The sequence below is a fragment of the Fusarium sambucinum genome, chromosome I, assembly GCF_050947815.1.
Source record: "Fusarium sambucinum isolate potato_lamoka chromosome I, whole genome shotgun sequence".
Taxonomy (NCBI): Eukaryota; Fungi; Ascomycota; class Sordariomycetes; order Hypocreales; family Nectriaceae; genus Fusarium; species Fusarium sambucinum.
The window spans coordinates 6,553,555-6,580,949 of NC_139294.1; the positions used below are offsets into that span (position 1 = coordinate 6,553,555).

The window sequence follows — 27,395 nt, forward strand, 5'->3', positions numbered from 1 at the left end:
CTATTGTTTCATCGCCGAATCTCTCAGAATCTGATATAGATGGCTGATATTGCATTCTGGATCCTCAACAATTTCCAACAAAACTGCCTGGAATCGGTCTGATAGTGTTCTTGCCAACTGCTCAGAAATGCGATCCGAGGCATATGCCATGCCTAACGACAGAGAGCCATCATCTTGTTCCACAGACTCGATGGCAAAGTCAACAGATGCGTAAGAATTGCTCAGGTCCACAGCTACTCGTTCGTAAATTGTAGAGCCCAGTGACATATTCTGTTTTTGCGCCTTTGTGTGATTCACCATGCTGACTCGCATGTCTGGTGCATCCGATTCGACTTCTTCTGACCAGCCCATGAATCGTTGAGCAACCTGCTGGAGCTCGAGACCTTCATGTGCCATGCTGTCGACTTGCTGCTGTTTGACTTGTTCAAGCAGTCTTTTTGCGGTCCACTCCGGTTCGTAAGTAACCCGGCATGGTACTGCTCTTGCGCAACATGCGACAACATCTGCGACTGAGGGGTGCACGATAGTTCGTCCTGTCAAGATATCTGCGAAGACAACATCATTGCTCGTGACGTGGTGGCTCAGCACTATGGCCCAAGCGGTCTTGACAGCTACGGCAAGAGTGAAGTCGAATTGTCTGATTCTCGGTAACATGATCGGTTTGCTAGAAACGATACCGAGTCGTGATACGCGAGGCTCCGCATGTGCACTGACGGATGAAAGGGTGGCTCCTTGGACAAGTTCGCCCCAATATTCTCCAGTTTCGTTTGTGGTTTGAGCTTGGAGACTCTGGAAATACGGGCCAACAGGGGCAAGATTGCCTATGGCCTGTCCTGCCATGATTGCTTCCAAGGCTGCCCATACTTGATGGAGAGTGGCGCCATCATACAGCGCATGTGACATGCGGAATACAATGCGAACCTGCTGAGTAGTTTTGGTAATGATAATGGCGACATCAAACATTGGCCGCGCAAGACTTGGTTCGGTGAACATATCTCGTTCTGGAGTCCCTTCGTAAAAGGCACCAGGACTCTTGTCGGTCTTGAAAACACGTACTGTTGGTTCCAAATTGGCGTAAACAACTTGCAGCAACTTCTGATCGTGTGTTTTGGCAAATCCAGTACGGAGTGACTCGATCTTAGCGACAAGCTGGATGATTGCTGACGTCAAATGAGACGTGTCGCAAGGTCCGGTTGCGTCGAAAGCGAAGTGATTTAACTGCCTGCGTGCGGGTGACATGTTTTCCCTGACTATCTGGGCCTGGAAGGCGGTTGTTGGCAAGATGTCAGTCACGTCTGATTCCACTTCGATACAACCATCGGCAAGTACGGATTCAATAACACTTGCTCGCTCTTCCGATGATACAAGAGAGAAGCGTTCATATTCTCCATTTTCTTCAGTATCTGTAGTGACTCGTGCTGCCATTGTACAGAGTACAGGGTTTTTGAAGATTTCGGAAACGTGGATTCTCAAGCCGAGCTTGGCAAGGCGCTGAACCAGGGACATGGCTGTGATAGAGTCGCCTCCAAGGTCGAAGAAATTATCCATGCGTGAGATAGATTTCTTCTCGATATTGACGCAGGCTGCCCACAACTCGCTCAATATTTCTTCGTTTCTGCCAACAGGTGCGTAGTACATCTGGGACCTGGCCGTGTATTCAAGCCACTTGTCTGATGGTATAGTGTCCAACAAGTTGACGATTCGTCGACGGTCAAGCTTCCCGCTGTCAGTTAGCGGGAATGAATTGATGACCAAGAAAGCGGATGGTATCATGTAACTGGGCAGTCTCTCCCGAAGAGAAGCTTCAATGTACTCGAAACTCTTCTGTTGCTCTCTATTAGGTGTGACGATGGAATGCGAACCGGTAACAGCAGAATGGTTGGTTGATGAGGCAGCTTCGATGACGCCAATGAGAGAAGATCCTCGCTTGCAGACGTAGGCGTATTTTGCGTTTGGGAGTAAGAGGAGAATCTGACTCTCGATTTCGCCAATTTCCAATCGTTGACCATTGATCTTGACCTGAGTGCCAATACGGTCGAGATACTGCAACGTACCGTCTGCATTTTGTTGCACAAGATCGCCAGTACGATAAAATCGCCGACCTGGACTGAGACCCAGCTCTTTGACAAAGGCAGGATCCACCAAGAATGAAGCGGCCGTCTTCTCAGGATCATTTAAGTAACGCCGAGCTAGTAACGGACCTTCTATAAGGAGTTCACCTGGTGTAGAAACTGGAACCAATTGTCCGTTGCTGAATGGATTGATGATCCATGTTCTGGCGGCGACTGCCTTTCCAATATTACGAACCTGTGAGCTGTCCAGGAGGTCGTTGCATGTCGAGAAGATAGAACATTCCGTAGGTCCATACGCCTCCTTGACGTCGGCATGTTCTATCCACTGATCAATCGTCTTTGATGCAAAGACCTCACCACCTACAATCAGGGTCTTGATAGTTGGAACATCCTTGGGCTGCAGTAGAGAAACCACAGCAGGTGTCATAAAGGCAAAGGTGACATTTGCTTCTGAGATGAAAGATCCAAGTCGGTTCATGCGATCGTATTCGGAAGGGATACATGTGCAACCACCAAAGGAAAGAGGTGCCAGGATATCGTAGATAGCAGCGTCAAATGTGAATGCAGCAAATTGTAACACACGCTCGCCAGGCTGTAAACCAAATCTTTGACTGTGGACATAGATGCTTGTTGCAAGTGCGCGGTGTTCAAGGATAACGCCCTTTGGTGTTCCAGTCGATCCACTTGTGAATTGACACCAGGCAATGTTGTTAGGCTGTACCGATGTGCAAGGCTCATTAAGTAGTATATCTTCCCCTTTTGACAGAACCGCGTCGAAGAATAAGTTAATGTTGATGAGTTTCGTGTCTGCTTCGAGTACATCCAGTCGACTCTCTTGTGCTTCATCGACGATGACGAAGGGGGCGGCCGTCTCTTTGAGAATCGTCTCAACACGAGCCAGGGGATTCGACACGCCTAGCGGAACGACCGCTCCGCCAGCCCGAAGTATGCCTAGAATAGCAACGACTGACCACTTCGATTTGTCCATACAAAGACCAATCATCACCTCTGGTCCTACACCTTTGTTAACCAAATAGCAAGCTAGCCGACGGCTGGCCTTATCTAGATCCCCGTAGGTCAACTCGCCATCATGGGCAAAGACAGCTTGAGCTTTCGGATGTGCTGCCATTTGTTGTACCACAAGGTCATGGAGACAGGTTTCACGAGGTTCTGCCATATTCGAGTTCCATTTGCAAATTTGATCCGCATCTCCGGCAGGCAGCAGACTCAGCTGTCCAAGTTGGTGATTCGCGTTTTCGGATATAGCACGAACAGCTTGTATCAAGCTATCGGCCAGTCTAGATGCTGCTGACTCGGAGAGTAATGTAGTCGAGTACAGGATGTCGAACTCAAGATCGGTCGGTGACGCAACAACGTGGATATTGATGTCATACTCTGTTGGGTCCTCTGAGTCCAAGCCCTCAAAGATGATCTCAGCAGTACCGGAACCGGTTGGTACTTGCCTCTTGTAAGAGAGGATACTGTTGAATAATGGCTGGCCTCTCGAAAGACCAAGTTCGTGCTGGATGGCGGCAAGTGATACTCCTTGGTGCTCAAATGCCTCGGCAGACTGGCTTTGTAGCCTGCGAGCCGCATCTGACACAGTTGAGGTCCAATCCAGCTGCAAGTGACACACTAGCATGTTGATCATCGGCCCAACTAGTTCTTGGACACCTGGGATTGGTGCATCACGGCCGCTCGAGAGGTTGCCAAAGCTGATGTTCAGCGAATTCGTCCAGCTGGCTAGTACTACAGACCAAGCTAGCTGGCAGATGCTTGCAATTGACACGCCATGCGTATCCCTGAAGGTGTTCAGCATGGTAAGATCTTCGATTCGTTTGGAGACGGAGAGAATTTTGCCATGCCTATCACTTTGCGTTGGATCTTGCGGCGGTAGAAGACATGGCTCGGCATTATGAAGTGCTGACTTCCAATATTGAAGGTCGTCCTGTTGATGCTTGCTCTCGAGAAATTGGATGTAGGAGCTGTAGTTGGATCCACCTGTTGTTAATACATTCCCGTAGGCGTCGATGAGGTCGCGGATAATAAGTGTCATTGACGAGGCATCCACAAGCGCGTGATTGATGTCGAAGCGGCAGTAAATCTCGCCCGAAGTTGTTGCCAGCGTTGTGAGACGATGGGGAGGGCGACGTCGGTCGGATATGTCAAGTTGAGACTGTGCTTCAAACCAATGAGTGGCTTCCTCATCTAAGACGCCGTCCATACAGACAACATCTATTTCAGGATCAGTGAGAACAATTTGAACGAACTTCTCCTGATTGGGAAGTGGCTCCATTAATACAGTTCTCAACACTGAATGGCGAGCAACAACCTGCTTCCATGCTTTGATAAGTCGATCTACAGCGACTGGGCGGTCATGGCTTGATGGTGTAATTCGACACGTTTGATAGATGAGATAAGCCCGAGGTAGTTGCATCTGCGTAAGGAGGATGCCCTGTTGAATTGGCGAACATGGAAGAATGTCTTGAACCTGACTGGACGAGACTCCCATGGCGGTGAGATATTGGTTCTCAATCAATGACATATCGCTATCGGAGAGGCGTGCAAGTGGGAAGTCGGTTGCTGTTGCTCTTGGTGTGATTGTGGCCAACTCCCCGACAAGACTTCTGACAGCAGAGCTATAAGATTGAGCCCATTGTCGTATGGCCGTCTGATACTTTGTCTTTGGATTGAAGCGAATGCTTACACAAAGCTCCCCTCCCTGCACAGTGGCGGAAATGTCAAGCACAGCGGAAATGTTCACGAGACTCCCGACGGGGGCTACGCTGGCGGCATCATCCCCATTATCGATGCGGAATACGGCATCTTCTCGCTCGAGTTGTTGAAATCTTCCAAGATAGTTAAAGACAATCTCAGCTGGACCGTGATCGGCATATCTTTCTCGACCCTCAGGAGTGAGGAATCGACTGGCAAAGTAAGGCATTCCACGACCAGGGATGCGTCGGCGTTGGTCTTTCAATTGTCGAAGGATATCGATAGCTTTTTTGTTGTCATCACTTGGTGGGATGTAAATCGGCGAGAGCGTTGTAAACCAACCGACAGTTTCAGTCAAGTTCGTCTCGCCATCCATGGCTTCTCGACCGTGTCCTTCGGTAAATATGGGCGGTACAGGTCGGTCACTAAAGTGCTCCCTGAAAGAGTGATAGAACGCCGCCAGTAGTATTTCCACTGGCTCTGTCTTGAGGGCGGAATTGGCAGCGTCGGAGAGAAGAATCGAAGTTGTGGCATGATCGCACTTGGTCTGGATGTTGATGAGATTGGCAGATCTTTCCTGGCGAGGAACCAGTCCCCAGTACTCCCAATTGGCATCGGGTATAGTTACTGGCAAGATGTCACTGTTCAAGGACTTGCTCAGCGACTGGCGCTGGCGCTCCAACCACGAAGGGAAAGATAAGATATCCATCTTTAATGGCTGGTCATACACCAAAAGGGTCTCAAGATCTTGAAGTAGAATACGCCAAGACATGAGATCGATGACAAGATGATGGGCGACAAAATGCAGGACCTGCCCTTCTTGTCCATCTTCCTTCTGTATATCCTGACGATGGATTAAGTCGGCTGCAAAAACTGGGCCACGCTCGAGATCCAACGAGGCCTGTGAATGGTCGATAATATTCTGCATAGAGTGTGCGTCGCTGGCTGTGTGTTTGCGAAGACGGTAAGAATCAGGTACCTGCTTTTCCACCCATTGGTGCCAGCCATTCTGACTGTGACCGAAACGGGCTCGAAGCATGGCATGCTTTGACACAATCGCATCGAGAGCCCGGGAAAGGTCTTCCCACTCTAGCTGACGTGTAACATGGAGTGACACTCCTTGATTGAAACGATATTCTCCGTCAGCGCGGATCCCGCCCGGCGCAATATCCTCGAAATACATTTGCTGGATCGGCGAAAGCTGAAAGTTGCCTTCTGGTATCTTTGTTATCGAACTTGCATCCTCGGTTGTTTGCGTCTGGGTTGCGAGCTCTCGGATAGTCTGGTGATCTAGAACCTTGCGCACAGTGACCAAAATACCACGAGCTCGACAAGCAGAAACTACCTGCATTGCAGTGATTGAGTCTCCACCAAGACTGAAGAACTTGGTCGTTGTGTATGTAATTTTGTGGAGTGAAACGTCCAGCACTTCGCTCCAGATCTGCCGTAGCTGCCTCTCGACCGCTGTTGCTGACCCCTCGTCAATGTCCTCAGTCTTCTTGGATGTGAGGGCTGTGATCTCGTCCTCTGTCAAGGACTGGACCCATCGCGAGATGGCAAGTCGATCGGTCTTCCCCGACATATTCACTGGCATAGCTGCCAACGGAATCCAAACGCTCGGGATCATGTAGTAGACGAGCTTGTCCGATAGGATGTTTTGGAGCTCATGGAACTGTATATTGGCATAACCCTCGTGCTCTTTAGAGATTTGTTGGATGGTTGTGCTTTGAGCACCTGTAGAGGTTTCACCCAGTACAACAGTCGCGACAAGACGATTGGCGAGAGGCCCTTGGCGTGGATAAAGGACAACTGCATCTCGAACGGTAGAGTGCTTCTCGATTTGGCTCTCAATCTCTCCAATTTCTACACGCTGGCCGCGGATTTTGATCTGTGTATCGATGCGGCCAAGGTAGGTAAGAGAGCCGTCCCGGTTTTGCTGTACAAGATCGCCGGTGCGATAGAGGCGGCGACTGGAAAGACCCAGCTCTTTGAGAAAACCAGCATCCGTGATAAAAGCGGCTGCTGTTTTGATAGGGTCATTCAAGTATCCGCGTGCCAGCAGAGGCCCGTCAATAAGTAGTTCACCTGGGCTGCCAAAAGCAGCGAGTTCAGTACTGGAAGGTCTCACAACCCAGAGACCACCCGCAATGGCAGTTCCAATATTCAACGCCGACGAACTATTCTGGATCTCTCTGCATGTTGAGGCAATTGAGCATTCAGATGGTCCATATCCATTGATCACCGTGGCCTGTTGTAACCACTGGTCCACAACGTTTGCCTGAACAGCTTCACCAACCAATATGATTGTTCTTACTGTCGGGGTCTCCTGAGGCTGGACGAGTGCAGCTACGGTTGACGTCAGAGTTGCCATAGTAATTCGATTCTCTGCGACGAATGATGTGAGACGTTCGACACGATCCTGTTCAGATGGGATACAAATGCAAGCTCCAAATGCAAGTGTAGTCATTATCTCTTGGATAGCAGCATCGAAGGTGTAAGCCGCGAACTGAAGTATACGGTCATCGGCCTGTAAGCCATATGCCTTTCCGTGACCAAGGATGCTGGTTGCTAGAGCCCCGTGTTCGAGAACAACCCCCTTTGGCGTTCCGGTTGAGCCTGATGTGTAGATAACCCAAGCCGCGTTATTAGGTCTTGCGAGCACATGGAGCTCAGTATTTTGCGCTGGTTCCGTTGTTCTGTCAAAGAATGACTCGACAACAAGAAGCTGTGTATGTGCCCGCAGTCCTTTCAGCTGTTGCTCCTGAGGACGGTCAGTCAGGATAAGGGGTGCGGCCGTATCAGTAAGAATAGCTTCAATACGACTCAGCGGCTGGCGTGTTCCAAGAGGAACGACAACACCACCTGCTCTTAGGACCGCCAGCATTGCCACTACTGCCCACTTCGACTTGCTCATACACACGCCAACCATAACTTCCTGACCGATGCCTATTTCGATCAAGTGGAGGACTAGCTGGCGACTGAGATCATCCAACTGCCTGTAAGTGAATTTGCCGTCCCAGGCAGTAACGGCTGTCGCTTCTGGTCGAGTGGTCATTTGATCCGCCACTAACTCATGAATACAACGGTCGACTCGCGATGGAATGGAAGAATTCCATTTGCATATCTGGGCCATTTGATCTGGCGAAAGAAGTTGAAGGCGATCAAGTAGCATATTATTGTCTGCATTTTGCGCGAGCTGTTGAGCGAGATGGTTGAATTGATCGAGTAGCTGCTCTGCACCATTGGTGGTAATGACTGCGTCGTCAAAGCGCAATTCGACTTCAACATCCCTTGTGTCTTGTCCCACGGTACACTCAATTGTTAGTGCTTGAGCGTGGAAAGAATCCATGGAACTGGATTCGCGCTCGATTTCCAGGTAAGAACTCGCGACCGTCGACTCCATTTCTGCAGCCGGCTGAACTACGAAGATATGACCGGGGTCAAAATCAGGTCCAAGGCTGGGAACCATACGCCTGATGTTTTGGAGGCCAGTATGTTCATGTGGTATCATCTCCGTGGCTTGATTTTGTATGTTGGCAAGGAAATCGCGCACTGATTGACTTGATGAGGTAGAAACGTGGAAAGGAACAGTGGTAATTGTGGGCGCCATGAGATGCAGGAGGTCCTTCACGGGGGCTGAACGGCCTGAGAGCACGACGTTGATGACTGCTTGATCAGCACCCGTGTTAGAGGCAACCAGGAGTGCCCAAGCAGCGCGCAGCACAATGAATGTTGTCGATCCCACTGTAGTCGGGATTCGAAGACGCCTGTGTGATGTACTTCGAGGATTGATGGTGTGTTGCTGAGATGGTAACTCGGGGTAACGGGTCCAGTTCGCTCCCTCAAGGTGCTTTTGCCAGAACATCGCTGTCTGGTCCTTATCTTTCTCGGCCAGGTAACCAATAAAGCGGGAGACTGGAACTGCCACCAGATGTGAGAGCATGCTACCGCTCAATAACCCTTCAAACATCTCCATCGTCTTTGCCATGCTCCAGCCGTCGTAGATGCTATGATGAACTGTCCATGCGAAGTGACGATGGCTTCCATCCTCGAGAATTGCTGTACGGCTTAGAGCACCACCGTATGTCATAGGAGTAGCTCGATCGGCAGTGAGATAGTCCTCTAGCGAAACCCCAGCTTGCCAAACAGGCATTTCTCGTAGTACAACCTGCAACGCTGTTGCTTGAACAGATGGAATGATACGAGTTCGCAAGATGGGAAGGTCATTGATGAGTTGTGCCCACGCGGCCTTCACTCTATGCGTAGAGATGCCTCCTTGCAGCTTGAAGATGCGTTGAACAACGTAAGCTTCGGGACGCTGTGCCGTGATAGTCATCAAACCAGCTTGTAATGGACTACAAGGGTATACATCCTCGATCTTATTGGCGGATACATCGCATTGCACTGCAACATCTGCCAGAAGTCGCGATCTTTCCTCGACACTTGCCTTAAGCTCTGGCCAAAGACTGAACGGCTCCGGGTCTTTTTCGTTCGTAGAGCTAGATTCGTTGCCACCCTTCTCATCCATGGCTTCTGCTAGATCCACGAGTCGAGGCCATCGGAATATATCAGCAACAGAAAGAGGGATACCCTGGGAATGAGCCGCAGCCGTCAACTTCATAGCTGCAACAGAGTCTCCGCCAAGTCGGAAGAACGAGTCATTGATACCAACTGCCTCAGGCTTGAGCATAAGTGCTGATGTATATAGAGTCTGCAGCTTTTGCTCCATAGGTGTAGTTGGCATCTGTTTGCTGTTGGCAAGGCCAGAGAAGCTGCTTAACACATCGCGAGGAAGCGACATCAGGTGATCCCTGACTGCACGCCGGTCAAGTTTTCCAGATGCGTTAAGAGGAATCTTCCATGCCAGTAGATATACGGTTGGGACCATGTAAGCTGGCAAGACTAGGCCAAGATTGTTATCAAGTTCATCTAGTCCTTCGCGCATATTCTGGGTGATCTGTGACGGACTGTAGAGCTCCAATCTTGCGTCTGAAGTAAAAGCTTCAGTCTCGGAAATATCAGTCTCAATGACGGCCACTAGCATCGGTGACACATCCTGGTTCTCGACTGCTGCCTGTATCACATCAACAATGGCCTCACGGGCATTTGGTAATAGATCCATGATATGGCTTGCGATCTCACCAACCTCCACGCGTTGACCACGGATCTTGACTTGCGTATCTCTGCGACCTAGGTAGACCAACGAGCCATCCATATTCTGTTGCACCAAGTCGCCAGTGCGGTACATGCGGCGATTTGGACTGATGCCGAGTTGTTGAATAAACGCGGGATCCATTATGAATGAATTTGCTGTCTTCAAGGGATCGTTCAGATATCCCCTAGCTAGTAATGGTCCTTCGATAATCAACTCCCCGATGGCCCCAATGGGGACAAGTTGATCAGAATTGGAAGAATTAACAACCCAGGTTTTGGCCGTAATTCCCCATCCTATGACCGAGGCTTCTGAACTGTGCTGAACCTTATGACAGGTAGAATGGATACAACATTCTGAAGGACCGTAGCCATTGATGATGTTGGCATGATCTATCCATTGATCGACAACCTATGGAGGAGATTAGACAATGCATTCAATAGTGCGACATTAGATTACTAACCTTTGCTGGGAGAGCTTCGCCTCCTAAGATCAATGTCCGGATTGAAGGGACATCTTGTGGCTGGATCAATGCAGCTACGGTCGGCGTCAAGATAGCCAAAGTGACCTTCGCTTCTGATATATACGGCACCAGCCGGTTCATTCGATCATGTTCAGATGGTATGCAGAGGCACGCACCAAAGGATAACGTTGCGATGATGTCTTGAATAGCAACATCGAAGGTATACGCTGCGAACTGCAGCACTCGATCACAAGCCTTGATGTCCATGCCGAACTCGGTTCCATGGGCAATAATGCTTGTTGCAAGGGCACCATGCTCAAGGACAATGCCCTTGGGAACACCAGTTGAACCTGATGTGAATATGACATAAGCACTGTGATCAGGCTTAACAGATGGAAGTGACTTGGCGGATGAGTCGTGCCTCGTCCATGGAGTCGGGGCCGCGTCAAAGAAAGAGTTGACGGCGAGGAGAGATGCACGTTCAGACAGTGGAGCCAGCCGATGTTCTTGACTTCGGTCAACTAGAATAAGTGGACATGATGTATCCTGTATGATTCCTTCAATTCGTAAAAGGGGTTGTTGGATTCCCAACGGAACGACGACGCCGCCTGCGCGAAGGATAGCCAGTACAGCCACCACGGCCCATCTGGACTTATCCATACAGAGGCCGACCATCACTTCCGGGCCGATTCCTTGATCAATAAGATGGTAGGCCAAGTATTGGCTGGCGTCGTTCAGTTCGCTGTATGTCATTTCACCATCCCATGCAGAAATAGCTGGCGCCGTAGGGTGGCTAGTCATTGTCTCAAGTATCAAATCGTGAAGACAGCGCTCGAGACGTTGCGGCACAACCGAGTTCCATTCACGGAGCTGGGAACAATCCTCATCGGTGAGTAATTGAAGCTCTGCAAGTGGCTTGTCTGTCTCTGCGTTTTGCGCCAGCTGCTGAACTATATGCGCATACTGGGAAACCAAGTGTTGCGCGGTATCGACTGCAAGAACAGAACGATCGTAACGGACTTCGATTGTCACATCACCTGGGTTTTGACCGCCTACCGTGCATTCAACCGTCAATGCGTAGGCATCGAATGCATCCAATGAAGTAGCATCGCGTTGGGCGTCCATTTTGAACATGGGCAAGTCTGCGGACTCACTCTCTCCGGCAGGTTGAACAACAAATGTATGGCCCGGATCGAACTCTGATCCTAAACCAGGAACAATAGCCCTGATGTTCTGTAGACCAGTGTGTTCGTACGGGATCATTTCTGTAGCTCGATGGTGAATTGTCTCGAGGAAGACACGTACAGACTGCTCTCTGGAGGCAGATACGTAAAATGGAACAGTAGTGACAAGTGGACTAATAACGTCCATCACTGCATCTATAGGTGCCATACGACCGGAGAGGACAACATTGATAGCTGCATCATTGGCACCCGTATTCGTAGCAACCAACAGGGCCCAAGCAGCTCGAAGAAGTGTGGGCATTGTTGCAGGGCCGCCTGTCTCAAGGTTGACACGTATTTGACCCTGCAATGTATCACGCGGCTTGGCTTGGTATTTTGGCGACGATATGGCCGGATAGCGGACCCAGTTCGCACCTTTGAAATGTTGTTTCCAAAAATCTGCGATTTGATCCTTGTCTTGTTGGACCAGATAGTTGATGAAACGTGAAACCGGTGCCGGGGAGAACGTCGACTGTCCACTCAATAGTTGCGTGAGCATTTCCATTGTTCTTGCAACACTCCAACCATCGTATACGCTGTGGTGCACTGTCCATACAAAATAACGACCAGCGGGATCGTCAACAACCGCTGTACGACTGAGCGCTCGGCCATAGGTAATGGGAATGGCCCGGTCCTTGGCCAAGTAGACCTCTAGTGATTTACACTCTTGCCAGACAGGGGCTTCTTGAATCACAACCTGCAGAGCATCGGCCTGCGCCGAAGCCGAAGGTATGATTCGAGTGCGCAAAATAGAGAGCTTATCAGTCAGACTTGTCCATGTAGCTTGGAGATGCTGAGTGGATAGATCGTCATGTAGCTTGAACACCCGTTGGATAACGTAAGCCTCTGGGCGTTGTGCGGTAATAGCCATCAGACCGGCTTGCATTGGGCTGCAGGGATAAACATCCTTAATTTGATCAGCAGATATATCACACTGCGTAGCGATATCTTGTAATAGTTGTGCTTGTCGTGTGTTGTTGTGGCTGTCGGTCTGAATTTCGGCCTGAGTCGTCTCCGTCAAGTCCGGCCACAGGCTGAAAGGGGCTGGATCTTTTTCCAGTGGTGCAATATCGCGACCGTACTTCTCCTCTATGACTCTTGACAGATCTGCCAGACGGGGCCAGCGGAAGATATCGGCTACCGAGATGGAAACGTTCTGAGCACGAGCGATAGCGGTCAGCTTCATGGCCGCGACTGAGTCTCCGCCGAGTTTGAAGAAAGAGTCATTAGTTCCAATAGCTTCTATACCAAGTCCCAGTGACGTAGAGTAGAGAGTCTGTAGTTTCAGTTCCAGATCAGTAGTAGGTGCCGCTTTAATCGAATCTCTGGAGCCCGAGAACCTGACGATGGTGTCACGGGATGTGGATTGCAATTTTTGCCGAACGGTACGACGATCAAGTTTACCAGAAGCATTGATCGGGAGCTTAGACACTAGCAGGAATGCTGCAGGTACCATGTAAGCAGGGAGGACGTCACCGAGGTCGTTGTCTAGTTTTCCTAGCGCCTCCAGTGCGGTGTCTGGAATTTGCGCAGTGTCAGAAAGACTGAACACCTCGCCGTCAAGGAAGGGGCTAGCATCAGAATGCTCGATGACAGCTACCAGAATAAGCGGTCCGTCGTGCACTTCGCCTTCTGGGCGAACCAAGTCGACAAGAGCCTCCCGCGCTCCTGGAAGTAATCGAACAATCTGACTCTCAATCTCAGCGACCTCTACTCTCTGGCCTCGAATCTTGATCTGGCTATCAATACGGCCCAGATAAGTAAGTGTAGCATCCTCGTTCTGTCGTACTAGGTCACCAGTGCGATACAAACGCCGGCCTGGGGTAAGTTCAAGCTCTTGCATGAACGCAGGATCTGACACAAAGGCTGTCGAGGTCTTATCAGGGTCATTCAGGTACTCCCTCGCCAGCAAGGGGCCTTCGATGAGCAGCTCTCCCGGTGCTCCACGAACTACCAACTGGCCGGTATTATCCGGATTGGCGACCCAAAATGTACCGGCGAGGGGTTTGCCAATGTTCAGAGCGTCTGTACCACTTTGAACTATGTTGCAAGATGCCCAGATAGAACTTTCGGAGGGACCGTATGCGTTTACTACAGTTGCCTGTTGTACCCATCGATCAACCACCTTTGATTGAACAGCTTCACCAGTCAGAACCATTGTTCGTATTGTGGGAATGTCCTCCTGAATAAGTGCCGCAACGGTCGATGTTAGAGTTGCTATGGTAACATTTGCATCCTTTAAGAAAGACGGAAGTCGTTCCATACGGTCCTGCTCTGAAGGAACGCAGACACACGCGCCAAAAGAGAGTGCAGTTATAATCTCTGCAATAGAGACATCAAAAGTATAAGCTGCAAATTGCGACAGCCGATCGAATGTTTGTACGCCAATTGCTGGCCCATGGGTAAGTATACTTGTCGCGAGGGCGTTATGTTGGAGCACGACACCCTTGGGGACTCCTGAGCTTCCGGAAGTGTAGATGATCCAAGCTGGATCTTCAGGTCGTACAGTCGACTTTCCAGATCGAAGAGACACTGGCTTAGATGTTCGGAAAAAGGATTCAACGGAGAGAAGCTGTGTCTGGGATGTTAAGGGCGCTAGTCTCGTCTCGTGGATGTCATCGACAAGAACGATTGGGGCAGTCGTATCCTCGACGATGCTTCTGATCCGGCTGACTGGGTGTTTGACGCCAAGAGGGACAACGACACCTCCAGCGAACAGTACCGCGAGCATACTGACGATTGCCCATTTTGATTTGTCCAAACATAAGCCGACCTTTATTTCAGCACCTACACCTTGCTCAACTAGGTAGGAAGCCAGTCTGCGGCTGGTCTCACCTAACTGATGATACGTCATGTCTCCATCCCACGAGCTGATAGCAAGTGATTCAGGTATAGTGGAAATTTGATCTGAGACCAATTCGTGCACGCAACGTTGAACAGGCAGGGCCACATCCGAGTTCCATTCTTGCAGCTGCAATTTATCACCAACAGGCAGTAGACTGCTTGTAAGCTGCCGTAGTGGTCGATCTACGTTCTCGGACACAATACGGACAGCTTGCACTAGACTCTCGGCGAGCCTTGTAGCCGCTGCTTCAGAGAGAACTGCAGTCGAGTATTGAAGATTGAACTCCAGACTTGTTGAAGAGGCATCGATGTTGATATGTACATCATACTCTGTTGGATCCACTGAGACGACGGCTTCGAGTCTGATTTCTGCTGGCTTAGCGTCAGGTGAAGTTAAGGCTTGACGTCTGTATGAAATCGTGCTGTTGAACAGCGGCTGGTCTTTCGAAAAGCCTAGCTCGTGTTGGATAGATGCTAGTGATGCTCTCTGATGCTCGAAAGCTTCGGTGGATTGACTTTGTAGCTTACGAGCCATGTCGCCAATCGTTGTCGATGCATTCCAATCTAAGCATAAATGACAGACAAGCATGTTGATCATAGGTCCAACGAGCTCTTGAACGCCAGGAATGGGAACATCGCGACCACTCGAAAGATTGCCGAAGCTGATGTTACGTGATCCCGTCCAGTTTGCCAGGACCAATGCCCAGGATAGTTGACAAATACTAGCAATGGAGACATTGTATGTATCACGGAATCGTTGGACCGTCGTAATGTCATCCAGTCGGTCGATGATATGGCCAAGTTGTGCCTGGCTAGCTTCATCTACTGGTTGCTGCGGGGGCAAGAGGCAAGGTTCAGCATCAGCCAGTAAAGATTTCCAATATTGGAGGTCGTTGTGCTGTTGTCTGCCCTCAAGGAAAGCGACATAGGCACTATAGTTAGAGCCGCCACTGGATCCAAGCTCACCCTCATATCCGGCAATGAGATCACGCAAGATGAGTGCCACTGACGAAGCGTCTACCAGAGCGTGGCTGACATCAAAACGACAGTAAACATTGGCTGTGTTCGTCTTCAGGATTATCAGGCGGTGAGGTGGACGGCCCAATCTCGTAACGTCAAGCGTTGATTGCGAAGCGAGCCAGTCAACCGCGTCCTCATCTCTGATATTCTCTCCATCCGCGATCTGGATATCGATATGTGGTTCCTTTAGGACGATCTGAAGAAACTTCTCCTGGGCAGGTAACGGCTCTACCAAAACAGACCTAAGAATCGAGTGTCGCGCTACAACTTGGTGCCAAGCTGCAATGAGACGCTGGATATCCACAGGGCGCGTATGATCGGTCGGCAGGATGCGGCAAGTTTGATGGATACAGTAGGTCGAGGGGGATTGAAGTTGAGTAAGCAGGATACCTTGCTGTATAGCTGAACACGGGAGGATATCTTCAACTTCCTTGGTAGATGAGAGCCCCATCTCTGTCTTCAGATACTGCCCTTCGATCAGTTTCCAGTCAGTGTCGGATAGACGGGCGAGTGGAAAATCAGTCGCTGTAAGTGTGAGAGGTGTCATGGAGAGCTCCTCGACCAGAGTCTTCAGTGTATCTCCATACAATTTCACCCATTGCTTAACGGCAGACTGGTGTCGTGAGTTACGGCTAAAGCGGACTTTGATCGAGAGTTGTCCTGCCTCGACTGTAACAGAAACATCAAGTACTGAAAAGAGCTTGACTAGAGGGCCAAACTGGGAGGATGCACTCGTGTCATCATCCTCGATATGGAAGAGAGCGTCTTCTCGTTCTAGTTGTTGGAAACGTCCCAGATAGTTGAAGATGATTTCGGCTGGGCCGTGACTTGCGAACTTATCTCGTCCGCGACTTGTCAGGTACCGGCTACCAAAGTAGGGCAAGCCTTTGCTAGGAAGACGACGGCGTTGGTCCTTGACCTTCCTGAGTACTTCGATAATGTTTTTGGAAGCTCCTTGTGGTACGTGAACTGGAACCATGGTAGTAAACCAACTAACCGTGTCAGAAAGGTCAATTTCCTCCTCCTCAGTTTCACGACCGTGTCCTTCAGTAAAAACGGCAGGCATAGGACGATCTGTAAAGACATCTTGGAAGGAACTGATGAGGGCAGCAAGCAGAATGTCAACGGGTTCGGTCTTGAGAGCAATGTTGGCATTGCCTGACAATAGTGAAGTCGTGACAGAGTCACACTTGATCTCAATAGTAGAAAGGCTGGCGTAGATGTCTTCACCGGGAACAAGACCCCAGTAGTCCCAGTTTGCATTTGGAACTGCTACCGGCAAGGTCTTTGACAGTGACTTGTCTTCTCCCTCTTCTGTCTCGTTCATGATCTTGTTCAATGAGTCTTGTTGACGCTCTAGCCACACAGGGAAAGAGAGGCTCGTTGGGTTCGGGAGCTTGTGATGAACCAAGAGTTCTTCCAGATCTCGTATCAAAATGCGCCATGAAACCAGATCAACAACAAGATGATGAGCGACAAGGTGCAAGATCTGTCTACCCTGTCTGTCTTGTCTTTCAATGAAGTCGACTGCAAAGACTGGGCCATGCTCCAGATTGAGACTGGCTTGTGATTTCTCAATGACATGCTGCATCAGCTCGACGTCCACCACTGTATGGTCCTGGAAGCGGTAGCTCCCAGCAATATCCTTCTCTATCCACTGTTTCCAAGCATTGTCCTGGCTGTAGCGAAAACGGGCTCGAAGCATGGCGTGCTTAGAGACGAGAGCATTGATAGCCCAGGTCAAGTCTGCTTTCTCGACCCGTTGTGTAGTGTATAGTGAAACAGCCTGATTGAAGCGGTAGTCCATATCGGCACGAAGACCATCTCCTGCAATTTCGTCAAAGAACATCTGCTGAATTGGTGATAGCCCGAAGACGCCGTCTGGAATTCTTGCCAAATGAGCTGCATCCTCTCGGCCCGTGCGGGAGCTGGCTGCCAATTCAGGGATCGTTTGGCAGTCCAGGACCTTACGGACGGTCACGAGTATGCCGCGAGCCCTACAAGCGGACACCACTTGCATAGCCGTAATTGAGTCTCCTCCAAGACTGAAGAAGTTGGTTGAGTATGTCACGCGAGAGATCGGTACGTCGAGAACCTCGCACCAAATCTGTCGCAGTTCTCGCTCAATCGTTGTGGCAGACGATTCATCAACATCCTCCCCTTCAGTCGCTCCCGCGCCAGTCAACATGGCAGTGTCCTCTGTAGACAAAGACTCGACCCACCGCAAAAGTCCAAGACGATCGGTCTTGCCTGATGCGTTTATAGGGATATTTAACAAGCGAATCCAGACACTCGGCATCATATAATGCATTACCAGCTGGGAGAGATTCTGTTGAACATCTTTCAACCAGATATTAGCGGTTTCATTCTGCTCATCGGGAACGCGCTGGATATTGGCACTGGATTGCGGCTGTCTCTGATCATGACGGGTTACCGACATATCAGACGAGACGATAAACGCAATGAGTCGCCCAGCTAGAGCACCTTGCTTCATGTATAGGACCACTGCGTCGAGCATTCCTGCTTGCAGACGTAAGTGATACTCTATCTCCCCAATCTCGACACGTTGGCCGCGAATCTTGACCTGGGTATCTCGACGTCCGAGGTAAGTGATTGTCCCATCTTGATTTTGCTGGACAAGATCACCAGTACGGTACATGCGTCTGGAGCCGGTATCGAGGCCAAGATGTTTCAGAAACTCCGGATTTGTGATGAATGATGCCGCGGTCTTTGTTGGGTCGTTTAAGTACCCGCGTGCTAATAAAGGCGATTCGATGAGAAGTTCACCAATGTGAACCAGCTGTCCAACGTTATCCGGGTTGACGACCCAGAAGGCGCCAGCAAGTGGCGTTCCTATGTTAGTGGCATCCAGAGCGTTCTTGATTATCTTACCTGTGGTCCAGATGGAGCTTTCAGCAGGACCGTATGCGTTGATGACAGTAGCTTGATGTATCCATTGATCAACAACCTTGGACTGAACAGCTTCACCTGTCAAGACTAACGTCCGAATCGTTGGTGTTTTATCGGGTTGAACAAGTGCTGCTACAGTCGACGTCAATGTAGCGATAGACACCTTTGATTCTGATAGGAAGTGGGTGAGACGATTTGTTCGATCGTCTTCCGAGGGTACACAAACGCATGCACCAAAGGTAAGCGTTGTCATGATCTCTGCAATAGATACATCAAAAGTATACGCTGCAAACTGCGACATTCTGTCTTGGGTTTGGATACCAATTGCAGGACCGTGAGCAAGTATGCTTGTTGCCACAGACCCATGCTCAAGTATAACGCCCTTGGGCTTGCCAGTCGAGCCGGATGTGAAAATGACCCAAGCTGCATGTTCAGGCTGCGTAGGAGACATCTCAGTGAAGGATGGCAGCATAGAAATAGGAGAGGTAGCATCGAAGAAAGAGTCAACCGTGAACAGATGCGTGTCATCTAGCCTTGCCAGTCGCTGCTCGTGTTTGCGGTCAACCAAGACAAGAGGTGTGCCCGTTTCTCCGGTGATCAGTTGGATTCGAGAGAGTGGCTCTTGGACGCCGAGAGGTACCAGAGTACCGCCAGTGCGCAGCACGGCAATCATGGCCACTATTGCCCATTTTGATTTATCCATACATAGACCAACCATCACCTCAGGGCCTATGCCTCGCTCAGCGACCAGGTGGTGGGCCAGTTGGTAGCTTGTGTGGTTCAGCTCGGCATATGTGAGATCTCCATCCCACGAGCTGATAGCCAATGCCTCTGGCTGGCTAACCGCCCTGTCAAGCACAAGCTCGTGGACGCAACGTTCGATGCGTGGTGGTATGACGGAATTCCACGCACGTAACTTCGTCTCCTCAGCCGGCGATAGCAGTCTCAACTGACCAAGAGTTATATCCCCATCATTACAGACGGCAATTGCGGCCTGTACTAGACTATCCATAAGTTTCTCTGTTGTCGCTTCAGAGAATGCTGCTGTTGAATATTGCATGTTGATATCAATGCTGGTTGGGGAAGCTTCAATGTTGATGTGAACGTCGTATTCCGTCGGGTCCTCCCAGGTCAGGCCTTCAAGTGTGATGGCTGATGCTCTCACAGAGCTTGTCGATGCTTGTCGTTTGTATGACAAGGTGCTGTTAAAAAGTGGTTGGTTTCTCGAGAGACCAAGCCCATGCTGAATTGCTGCTAAGGATGTCCTCTGATGTTCGAATGCCTCGGTGGATTGACTCTGAAGCTTGCGAGCTACCTCGGAGACTCTTGCGCCCCAGTTCAGGTCTAGATGACAGACGAGCATGTTGATCATTGGCCCTACCAACTCTTGCACGCCTAAGATTGGTACATCACGGCCACTAGACAAGTTACCAAAGCTGACATTTCGTGAACCAGTTTGCATCGCGAGAACCAAGGCCCACGATAATTGAAATATGCTGGCCACAGAAATACCATACTTATCTCGGAATTGGTGAAGTTTTCCAATATCATCAATTCGGGTGGATACCTTCTTAATGGTTGCTTGTTCGTCAGTGCCGTGGGCTGGGTCATTGGGGGGTAAAAGACACGGCTCAGCATCTTGGAGCAGCGATGTCCAGTACTGGAGATCATCCTGCGAGTCTCTTCCTTGAAGGAAGGCGACATAGGTACTGTATTTAGAGCCACTGACCGGCGTCTGCAGCTTCTCGCCATCATACGCATCCATGAGGTCTCGCATGATTAATGCCACGGAGGAGGCATCAACAAGAGCATGACTGATGTCGAATCGGCAATAAACTTCTCCAGACACCGTTGTCAGCACTGTGAGAAGATGGGGAGGGCGGTTGAGAATCGAGACGTCCAAGGACGGTCGTGAAGCAAGCCACTCAGCAGCAGTTGCTCCATCTGCAATATCATCTTTCTTAACAATACCAATCTCGGGGTGCCTTAAGACGATCTGGATGAAGTTTTCCTGTCCTGGAAGTGGTTCCAAGAGCACAGTTCGAAGGATGGAATGCCGAGACACAACCTCTCTCCAAGCTGCAATGAGCCGGTCCATACTGACAGGCTCGTCACCAGATGGTACGATACGGCATGTCTGGTAAATACAATAAGTTGACGGCGACTGAATTTGGGTCAGTAGGATACCCTGTTGGATTGGCGAGCAGGGCAGAATGTCTTCAATCTCAGCAGAGGAATTGAGACCTATCGTAGGCAGGTACTGTCCTTCAATGGTTTCCATGTCGCTGTCAGAAAGACGAGCAAGTGGAAAATCCGTTGCTGTTGCCACTGGTTCCGCCGTATTCAACTCCTCGACTAAGCTCTTGACGGTTTGGCCATATACTTCGACCCATCTTCGGATAGCTGCTTGAAATCGCGATTGATTGCTGTAATGAACAGTGATGCATAACTCGCCTGCTTCTATTGTGATGGCAACATCAAGCGCGGCAAAAAGCTTTACTAGACCACCAGCTCGTGACATGGTGCTTGAATCATTGTCTCTGTCGAAATGAAACAAGGCGTCATCCCGTTCAAGCTGCTGGAAGCGTCCTGTATAGTTGAACATTATCTCTGCCGGGCCATGGCCTGCGAATTGCTCCTTGCCTTGAGCAGTCAAGAAGCGACTGCCGAAATAAGGAACTCCACGGCCAGGAATGCGTCGACGCTGATCCTTAACCTGCCTGAGAACGTCAATCATGCTGCTACTAATAGGTTCACCGAATGAAACAAAAATCGGGCTCATTGTCGTGAACCAGCCTATAGTCTCGGACAAGTCTGTTCCGTCATCTGGAGCCTCACGGCCATGTCCTTCAGTAAAGACAGCCGGCACAGATCTATCGGCAAAGACCTGTTGAAAAGATAGAAGTAGACCAGCTAACAATATTTCGACCGGTTCCGTTTTGAGAGGAACATTCGCGCCACCGGTAAGTAATGAGGTGGTTTCGATATCACACCTTGCCTGAGTACTGGAACGGATACCGAAAGTCTCCTGGCCGGGAGTAAGCCCCCAATAGTCCCAGTTCGTCTTTGGTACAGTCATCGGCAATGTATCAAGCACATTCGAGACTCTACCCAGGGATTCTTTTTGTCTTTCTAACCATGTTGGGAACGACAAGCTGCTTGGATTTGGGAGTTTTTGATTGACAATTACCTCCTCTAGGTCTCGCAACAGAATACGCCAAGATACAAGGTCGATAACAAGGTGATGAGCGACCAAGTGGAGGACCTGCCTGTCCTCTCTTTCGACAACATCAGCTGCGAACACCGGGCCATGCTCTATATCGAGAGTCGACTGGGAGTGGGCAACAATCCCGGATATTTCTGCATCGCCAGCGGTATGTGTACAAAGACGATAGGAACCGGTTACCTCCTTCTCTATCCGTTGCTGCCATCCCTGGTCTTGGCTGTATTCGAATCGGGCTCGAAGCATAGCATGTTTCGCAACAGCCATGTTCAATGCTCGGGTCAGCTCTGCCAAGGTGATTTGGCGTGTAAGGTGAAGCAAGACTCCTTGGTTGAAGCAATGCTCATTGTCAGCCCGAATTCCATCAGCCGCTATACTCTCAAAGTACATCTGTTGGATTGGCGACAGTGCAAATGTACCTTCTGGTATAGTTGCGTAATCCGAATCCTGGGCCGCCTGTGCCTCGGCTGCCAGCTCGGGGATTGTCTGACAGTCGAGAACTTTGCGTACGGTTATGAGGATCCCACGCGACCGGCCGGCCGAGACTACTTGCATCGCTGTAATCGAGTCACCGCCGAGACTAAAGAAGCTGCTTGAATATGTTACGCTACGCAGCGGAACATCCAAGACTTCGCTCCAAATTTGTCGTAGCTCCCGTTCAACAGCTGTCGCCGATGTGTCGTCCACATCGTCGGCATCGCCACCGTTGCTTAGAGCTGCGATTTCATCGGATGATAATGATTGTATCCAATCAGTCAAGGCGCGTCGATCTGTTTTTCCGGACTGATTCATCGGCATGGCTGATAAAGGGAGCCATATACTGGGTACCATGTAGTGCATCACCTGCCGCGACAAGCCGTGTTGCACTTCACGCAGGCGGAGTCTAGCATTCTCCATCTGATCCTCCGGAACACGCTGGACGGCCGAGGTTTGAGGGCGGTCGACCGATGAGGACTCGCCTAGGTTGACGGCAGCGACCAAACGGTCGGCAAGGGGTCCCTGTCGCATATAGAGAACGACTGCATCGTGGACACCTCCCTGCTTTCCTATGTGGTACTCAATCTCACCAATCTCCACGCGCTGACCACGGATTTTGATTTGCGAGTCAATACGGCCTAGATATGTTAATGTTCCATCCATGTTCTGCTGCACAAGGTCTCCCGTCCGGTACATCCTATGCTGACCATGGCCAAGTCCAAGTTCCTGAACAAAAGCAAGGTCGGTCACAAAAGCCTGAGCAGTCTTTACAGGATCGTTGAGATAACCTCTTGCAAGTAGAGGACCTTCAAGAAGGAGCTCTCCTTGACCTCCCAATGGCACAAGTTGTCCGATGTTGGTCGGGTTGACAACCCAAGTCGCACCAGCAATAGCAGTTCCGATATTCAAAGAAGCAGAGCTGTCCGTAACTGGTCTGCAGGTTGAATGAATACAACACTCCGACGGCCCATAAGCGTTGATGACAGTCGCATGCTCTATCCATTGATCAACGACTTTTGCTTGCACAGCCTCGCCCATTAGAATTATCGTCCGCACTGTCGGAGTCTCCTGCGGCCGAACTAATGCAGCCACTGTTGATGTCAAGGTTGCGATAGTGACCTTGGACTCCGCAAGATAGCTTGACAATCGGTCCATACGGTCGCTTTCGGAAGGAATACAGGTTGTCGCGCCAAAAGCAAGAGCTGTTATAATTTCTTGAATAGCAGCGTCGAAAGTGAAGGCTGCAAACTGAAGAAGACGATCGTAAGGTTGGATATCGAGTCTGCGACCATGATAGAGGATGCTAGTAGCAAGGGAGCCGTGTTCAAGGACGACACCCTTGGGCTTTCCTGTACTACCCGAGGTAAATATCATCCAAGCCACGTTGTCTGGTCCTATGGAGGTAAAGGGACCAGAAGTCGGTACATCGGTCGAAGACGCATCGTCAAAGAAAGAGTCAACGGCAACTAACTCTGTATAGGAACCCAACTTTGCTAATCGCTCTTCGTGGGTGCGATCAACGAGTATGAGTGGTGAAGCCGCGTCCTTGACGATACCTTCAATACGTGCCAGAGGATGGGACACCCCAAGAGGTACCAAGCCACCACCTGCAAGAAGTGTGGCTACCATAGCGACAACACCCAGCTTTGACTTCTCCATGCACATACCGACCATAACCTCTGGGCCCACGCCTTTTTCGACAAGGTGATAGGCTAGTCGACGACTCGCGCGTTCCAACTCGCCATAAGTCAGCTCACCGTCCCACGAACTCACTGCTAGTGCTTCTGGCTGTTCGGTCATCTTCTTCACAACCAAGTCATGAACACAGCTCTCGAGACGTGCAGGCTTGGTCGAGTTCCACTTGATAAACGCAGCTCGGTCTTGTGAACTATGACTTGGAAAGTCGCGGACCGACAAGTCCACTCCTTCTAATAAGAATGTCACTGCGTCTTCGAATGCCGCCATCTGGGCCTTCGCAACTGGCCCGGCTATTCTGGAAGCCCAGTATTCGACACTCAAATTGATGCGTTCTTCATTGAATCTGACGTTGGCAATAAGATCAAACTATTGTCTTGTTAGCGTGGTGGTCAATTGATAGCTCGGAACTTCTTACGTCTGCTGCGCTCGTCCTTGCGTCCAAGCTCATGTAGGTTCCTTCTGTGAATGGATGCGTGTTCGATCCCTCGCGTTCAATTGAGAGCAAAGTGTTTCCAAGCCTCTTCAATGATCGGGTTTTTGCAGCGGCTAGGTCAGCAATCGGTATGTTTTGAAATTGCAAGCCATTCTGCCAATCTTGCATTGCAGAACCAAGTGCATCAGCAACGCTGGTCTCTGGGTCCAGTGCCAGAGAAAATGGCAAGGTGTTGATGAAGGGCCCAACCGTCGCCTCGACGCCATCTATATCACTGTTGCGTCCAGAGACTATATATGAAAAGGTAATTGTATCGGAGAGGATAATGCGCCGAAGGGCTAGCGCCCATGCGACATGGAATAGATTTGCTGGAGTGATCGAGAGTTTACCACAAACTAAACGCAGCCTTCCATCAGGTATCGACACAGAGCAACGAGTTGTCTCCAGATCTTTCAACTGTGGATTGGTAGTGATGAGGGGCAAATGGGATTCACTAGCTTCGTTCAGGTAAGACGTCCAGTATGCAACTCCCGCGGATGCTTCGCCCTCGTTCAAGGTGGCCTGCTGGCGGGATGCAAAAACCGTGTATGGAAGTGGCGGGTTCTGCGAGAAGTGGGCAGATTGCAGATAGCTGGCACGGATGTCGTGTAACAAGATCTTAGCAGAGTGCCCATCTACTAGGGCGTGAGAGATTTCCAGTTCGAGTCGAAGCTCTTCATCGTTAATCTGGTAGATGCAAAGCCGCAGTGGGCTTTCAAACTTTCCCGTGGTGAAGGCAGAAATAACGCTGGTGTCGGCTGAGGAGGGGATGACAATCAGGCGTGGTGGCAAGGCCGTAGGCTTGAGAACGAGCTGATCAAACTTGCCAGGTCGGTCATTGCTCTCCACGAATGCAGTTCTTAGCATCGCATGTCTTGCAACAATATCGCTCCACGCCCTCGCAACCTTCTCTATTTCGACCTGGCGCGGAACATTGGCAGAAGTTGGCAGCAACCTGAGAGTAGCTTGGCTAACGTATGAACCTGGGTTGATAGCTTGGCTGACAAAGAAGCTTTCTTGCACTGAGGAACACGGTCCAATTGATTCAACGTCGTCAAAAGCTAAGCCATGTGTCTGCAAGTCCTTCGCCAGCCCATCCAGCGCGGAGTACGGCCAACGAACCAGAGGGAAGTCGTGGAGGGTTCCCATCCGTGGAGCTTTTGCAAGCTCATCCACTATCTCATTCAGACAAGACTTGAGTCGATCGGCAATTAGTTTATCATCAGGCCTAGTAATGCCGAAGTGCAATGAAACATGTGCTTGTCCGGCTATCATTGCCAGGGATACGTAGGGAGAGTGATTGGGAGTGGGATCCGAGAACCACGGAGAATAATCGACATCTTCGGAACGACAAAGACGCGTACAGTCAACGTAAATCACGGCAGAAGACCCAGAATCTGTAGAGGATCCGGCACGAGCATCGCGCATTTGGCGAACCACATGCGCCAAAGTCTCACCCAACTCTAGAGTTGGAGCAGCCAATTCCGTCTCGACCTCATAACATCCTATCGAGTCCAAGGGTATATCTTGTTCCTCACGAATACTGTAGGCAGATCTGATGGTAAGGATAGTCCCCGTGTCTCGATAACGTGGCCCAAGAGATTCCGAAACAGCAGCGTTCACAATATCGACAGGGCTGGTTCTCAAGGTAGCATGCGTCTGCGCTGCGAAGAGTTTCTCGGTTTCCAAGCGAGATAGCTGAAAATCAACAGCGCCAGTAGTATTGCCATTGAGTTTTAGGGCGCTAGTATCGATAGTGGAATTGGACTTGGTTGCATTGGCTCTCTCAACCTGCGCTTCTAATCCCTGGCATCCTCGAGCAATCCAATCGCTAAATTGGAAGTTAGAGCTGAGCTCGAGCTTGTTTCCGTTGATAGTCGTGCGCAATTCCCGCAGTACAAGCCGCATAGAAAGGACGTCGACAACGTTTGCATCTGCAGCAAGGACAATGGTATGACTGCACCCTGGCGCATCACTAGGAATTACCAAACATCCTGATGAAGGGGCTTCGTCAGAAAGAAGGGCCTCCCTCAGCAATTCAAATGCATCTGTCACTTCCTTTGCCTCTGGAGACTCTGCGTAAAAAAACTGACGTGACTTTAGGCCTGATCCAGGGGTTGTTGTAAGAATCCATTTGCCAGTTGGTGGAACAGACCAACTTGAACGTAGGGCCGAGTGTCGATCAACGATGCGCTGCATCGCGGTCGGGATGATAGAGGTATCCGTGTTCTCGGGTATCTCCATGGTAGCGAAGCGCAACCGACGACCAGCCGCGGTGGCGCTTATAGCCAAGTCATCTGAACCATTTCGAATGGTAGCTTCGTCATGAACCCCATTCCCATTCATTCCGTTTCCATTTGCGTGGCCATTTTCTCCGTTGATTGCTCCAGCGTTTTGTTGGGCTACGCTTTCAGCAAGTTGAGCCAAGGTACCAGCCATCAAGAGATCTTTCATGTCCACCACAATGCCTGCGTCACGACACCTAACGATGAAGTCGATTGCTAGAATGGAATCACCACCTAACATAATAAAAGACTTGTCCCAGTCCAGTGAGTCGACATCGGTGTCGAATAGTTCAGCTGCAACCTTACCAAGCACAAGCTTGGACGGCTCAAAATGTGCCTGGCCGTTATTGGGTTTCTCCATGATTGATGTTTTGGTATTACTGATTGTATTATTGTTGGGAAGAAAACAAGGTAAAAAAGAATGATAGCTTGAAGTCTACAAGCGGCAATGTCTTGTTACAAACTGAAAGACGTAGGCGAGACTTCCAACCTCAAAAAAAGCTAACTGCTAATCATCCAAGGTGTCGCAAAGTCGATATCACGATGTGTGATGAACTTGGCTAAAGGTGCGAGATTCGGAAGTATAATCACGTAAGCAAGAGATATCTCTGTATAGCATTGGCACTGAGATAGCGATTTGTCCGTTCCTTTGATGGCGAGACTAATACGAGAGAGCATTTGCGGTGCATGCGCGCATCCTGCAGGCAAGGGTATCATGAACCCTTCCGCTCATTCGGGTCAGCCCGGCCTATGCGTTACATGTCAATAACACATGGGGATTCTTGATGATACGTTCCCCTCAATACTACCCTGACATCCCAAATGGGGCCACATGAAGTTG

At 50.1% G+C, this 27,395-nt stretch overlaps 1 protein-coding gene across 1 annotated transcript; it reads right to left on the reverse strand.

Annotated features, from left to right (window-relative positions):
- FSST1_004824 (uncharacterized protein) lies at positions 1-26,915 on the reverse strand (the record flags this gene model as incomplete). Its single annotated transcript, XM_083231038.1, has 3 exons — positions 1-10,350; positions 10,403-24,163; positions 24,213-26,915. 3 exons carry the CDS (start codon positions 26,913-26,915, stop codon positions 1-3), a joined length of 26,814 nt encoding a protein of 8,937 aa, XP_083088254.1.
- Positions 26,916-27,395: the final 480 nt, after the last annotated feature.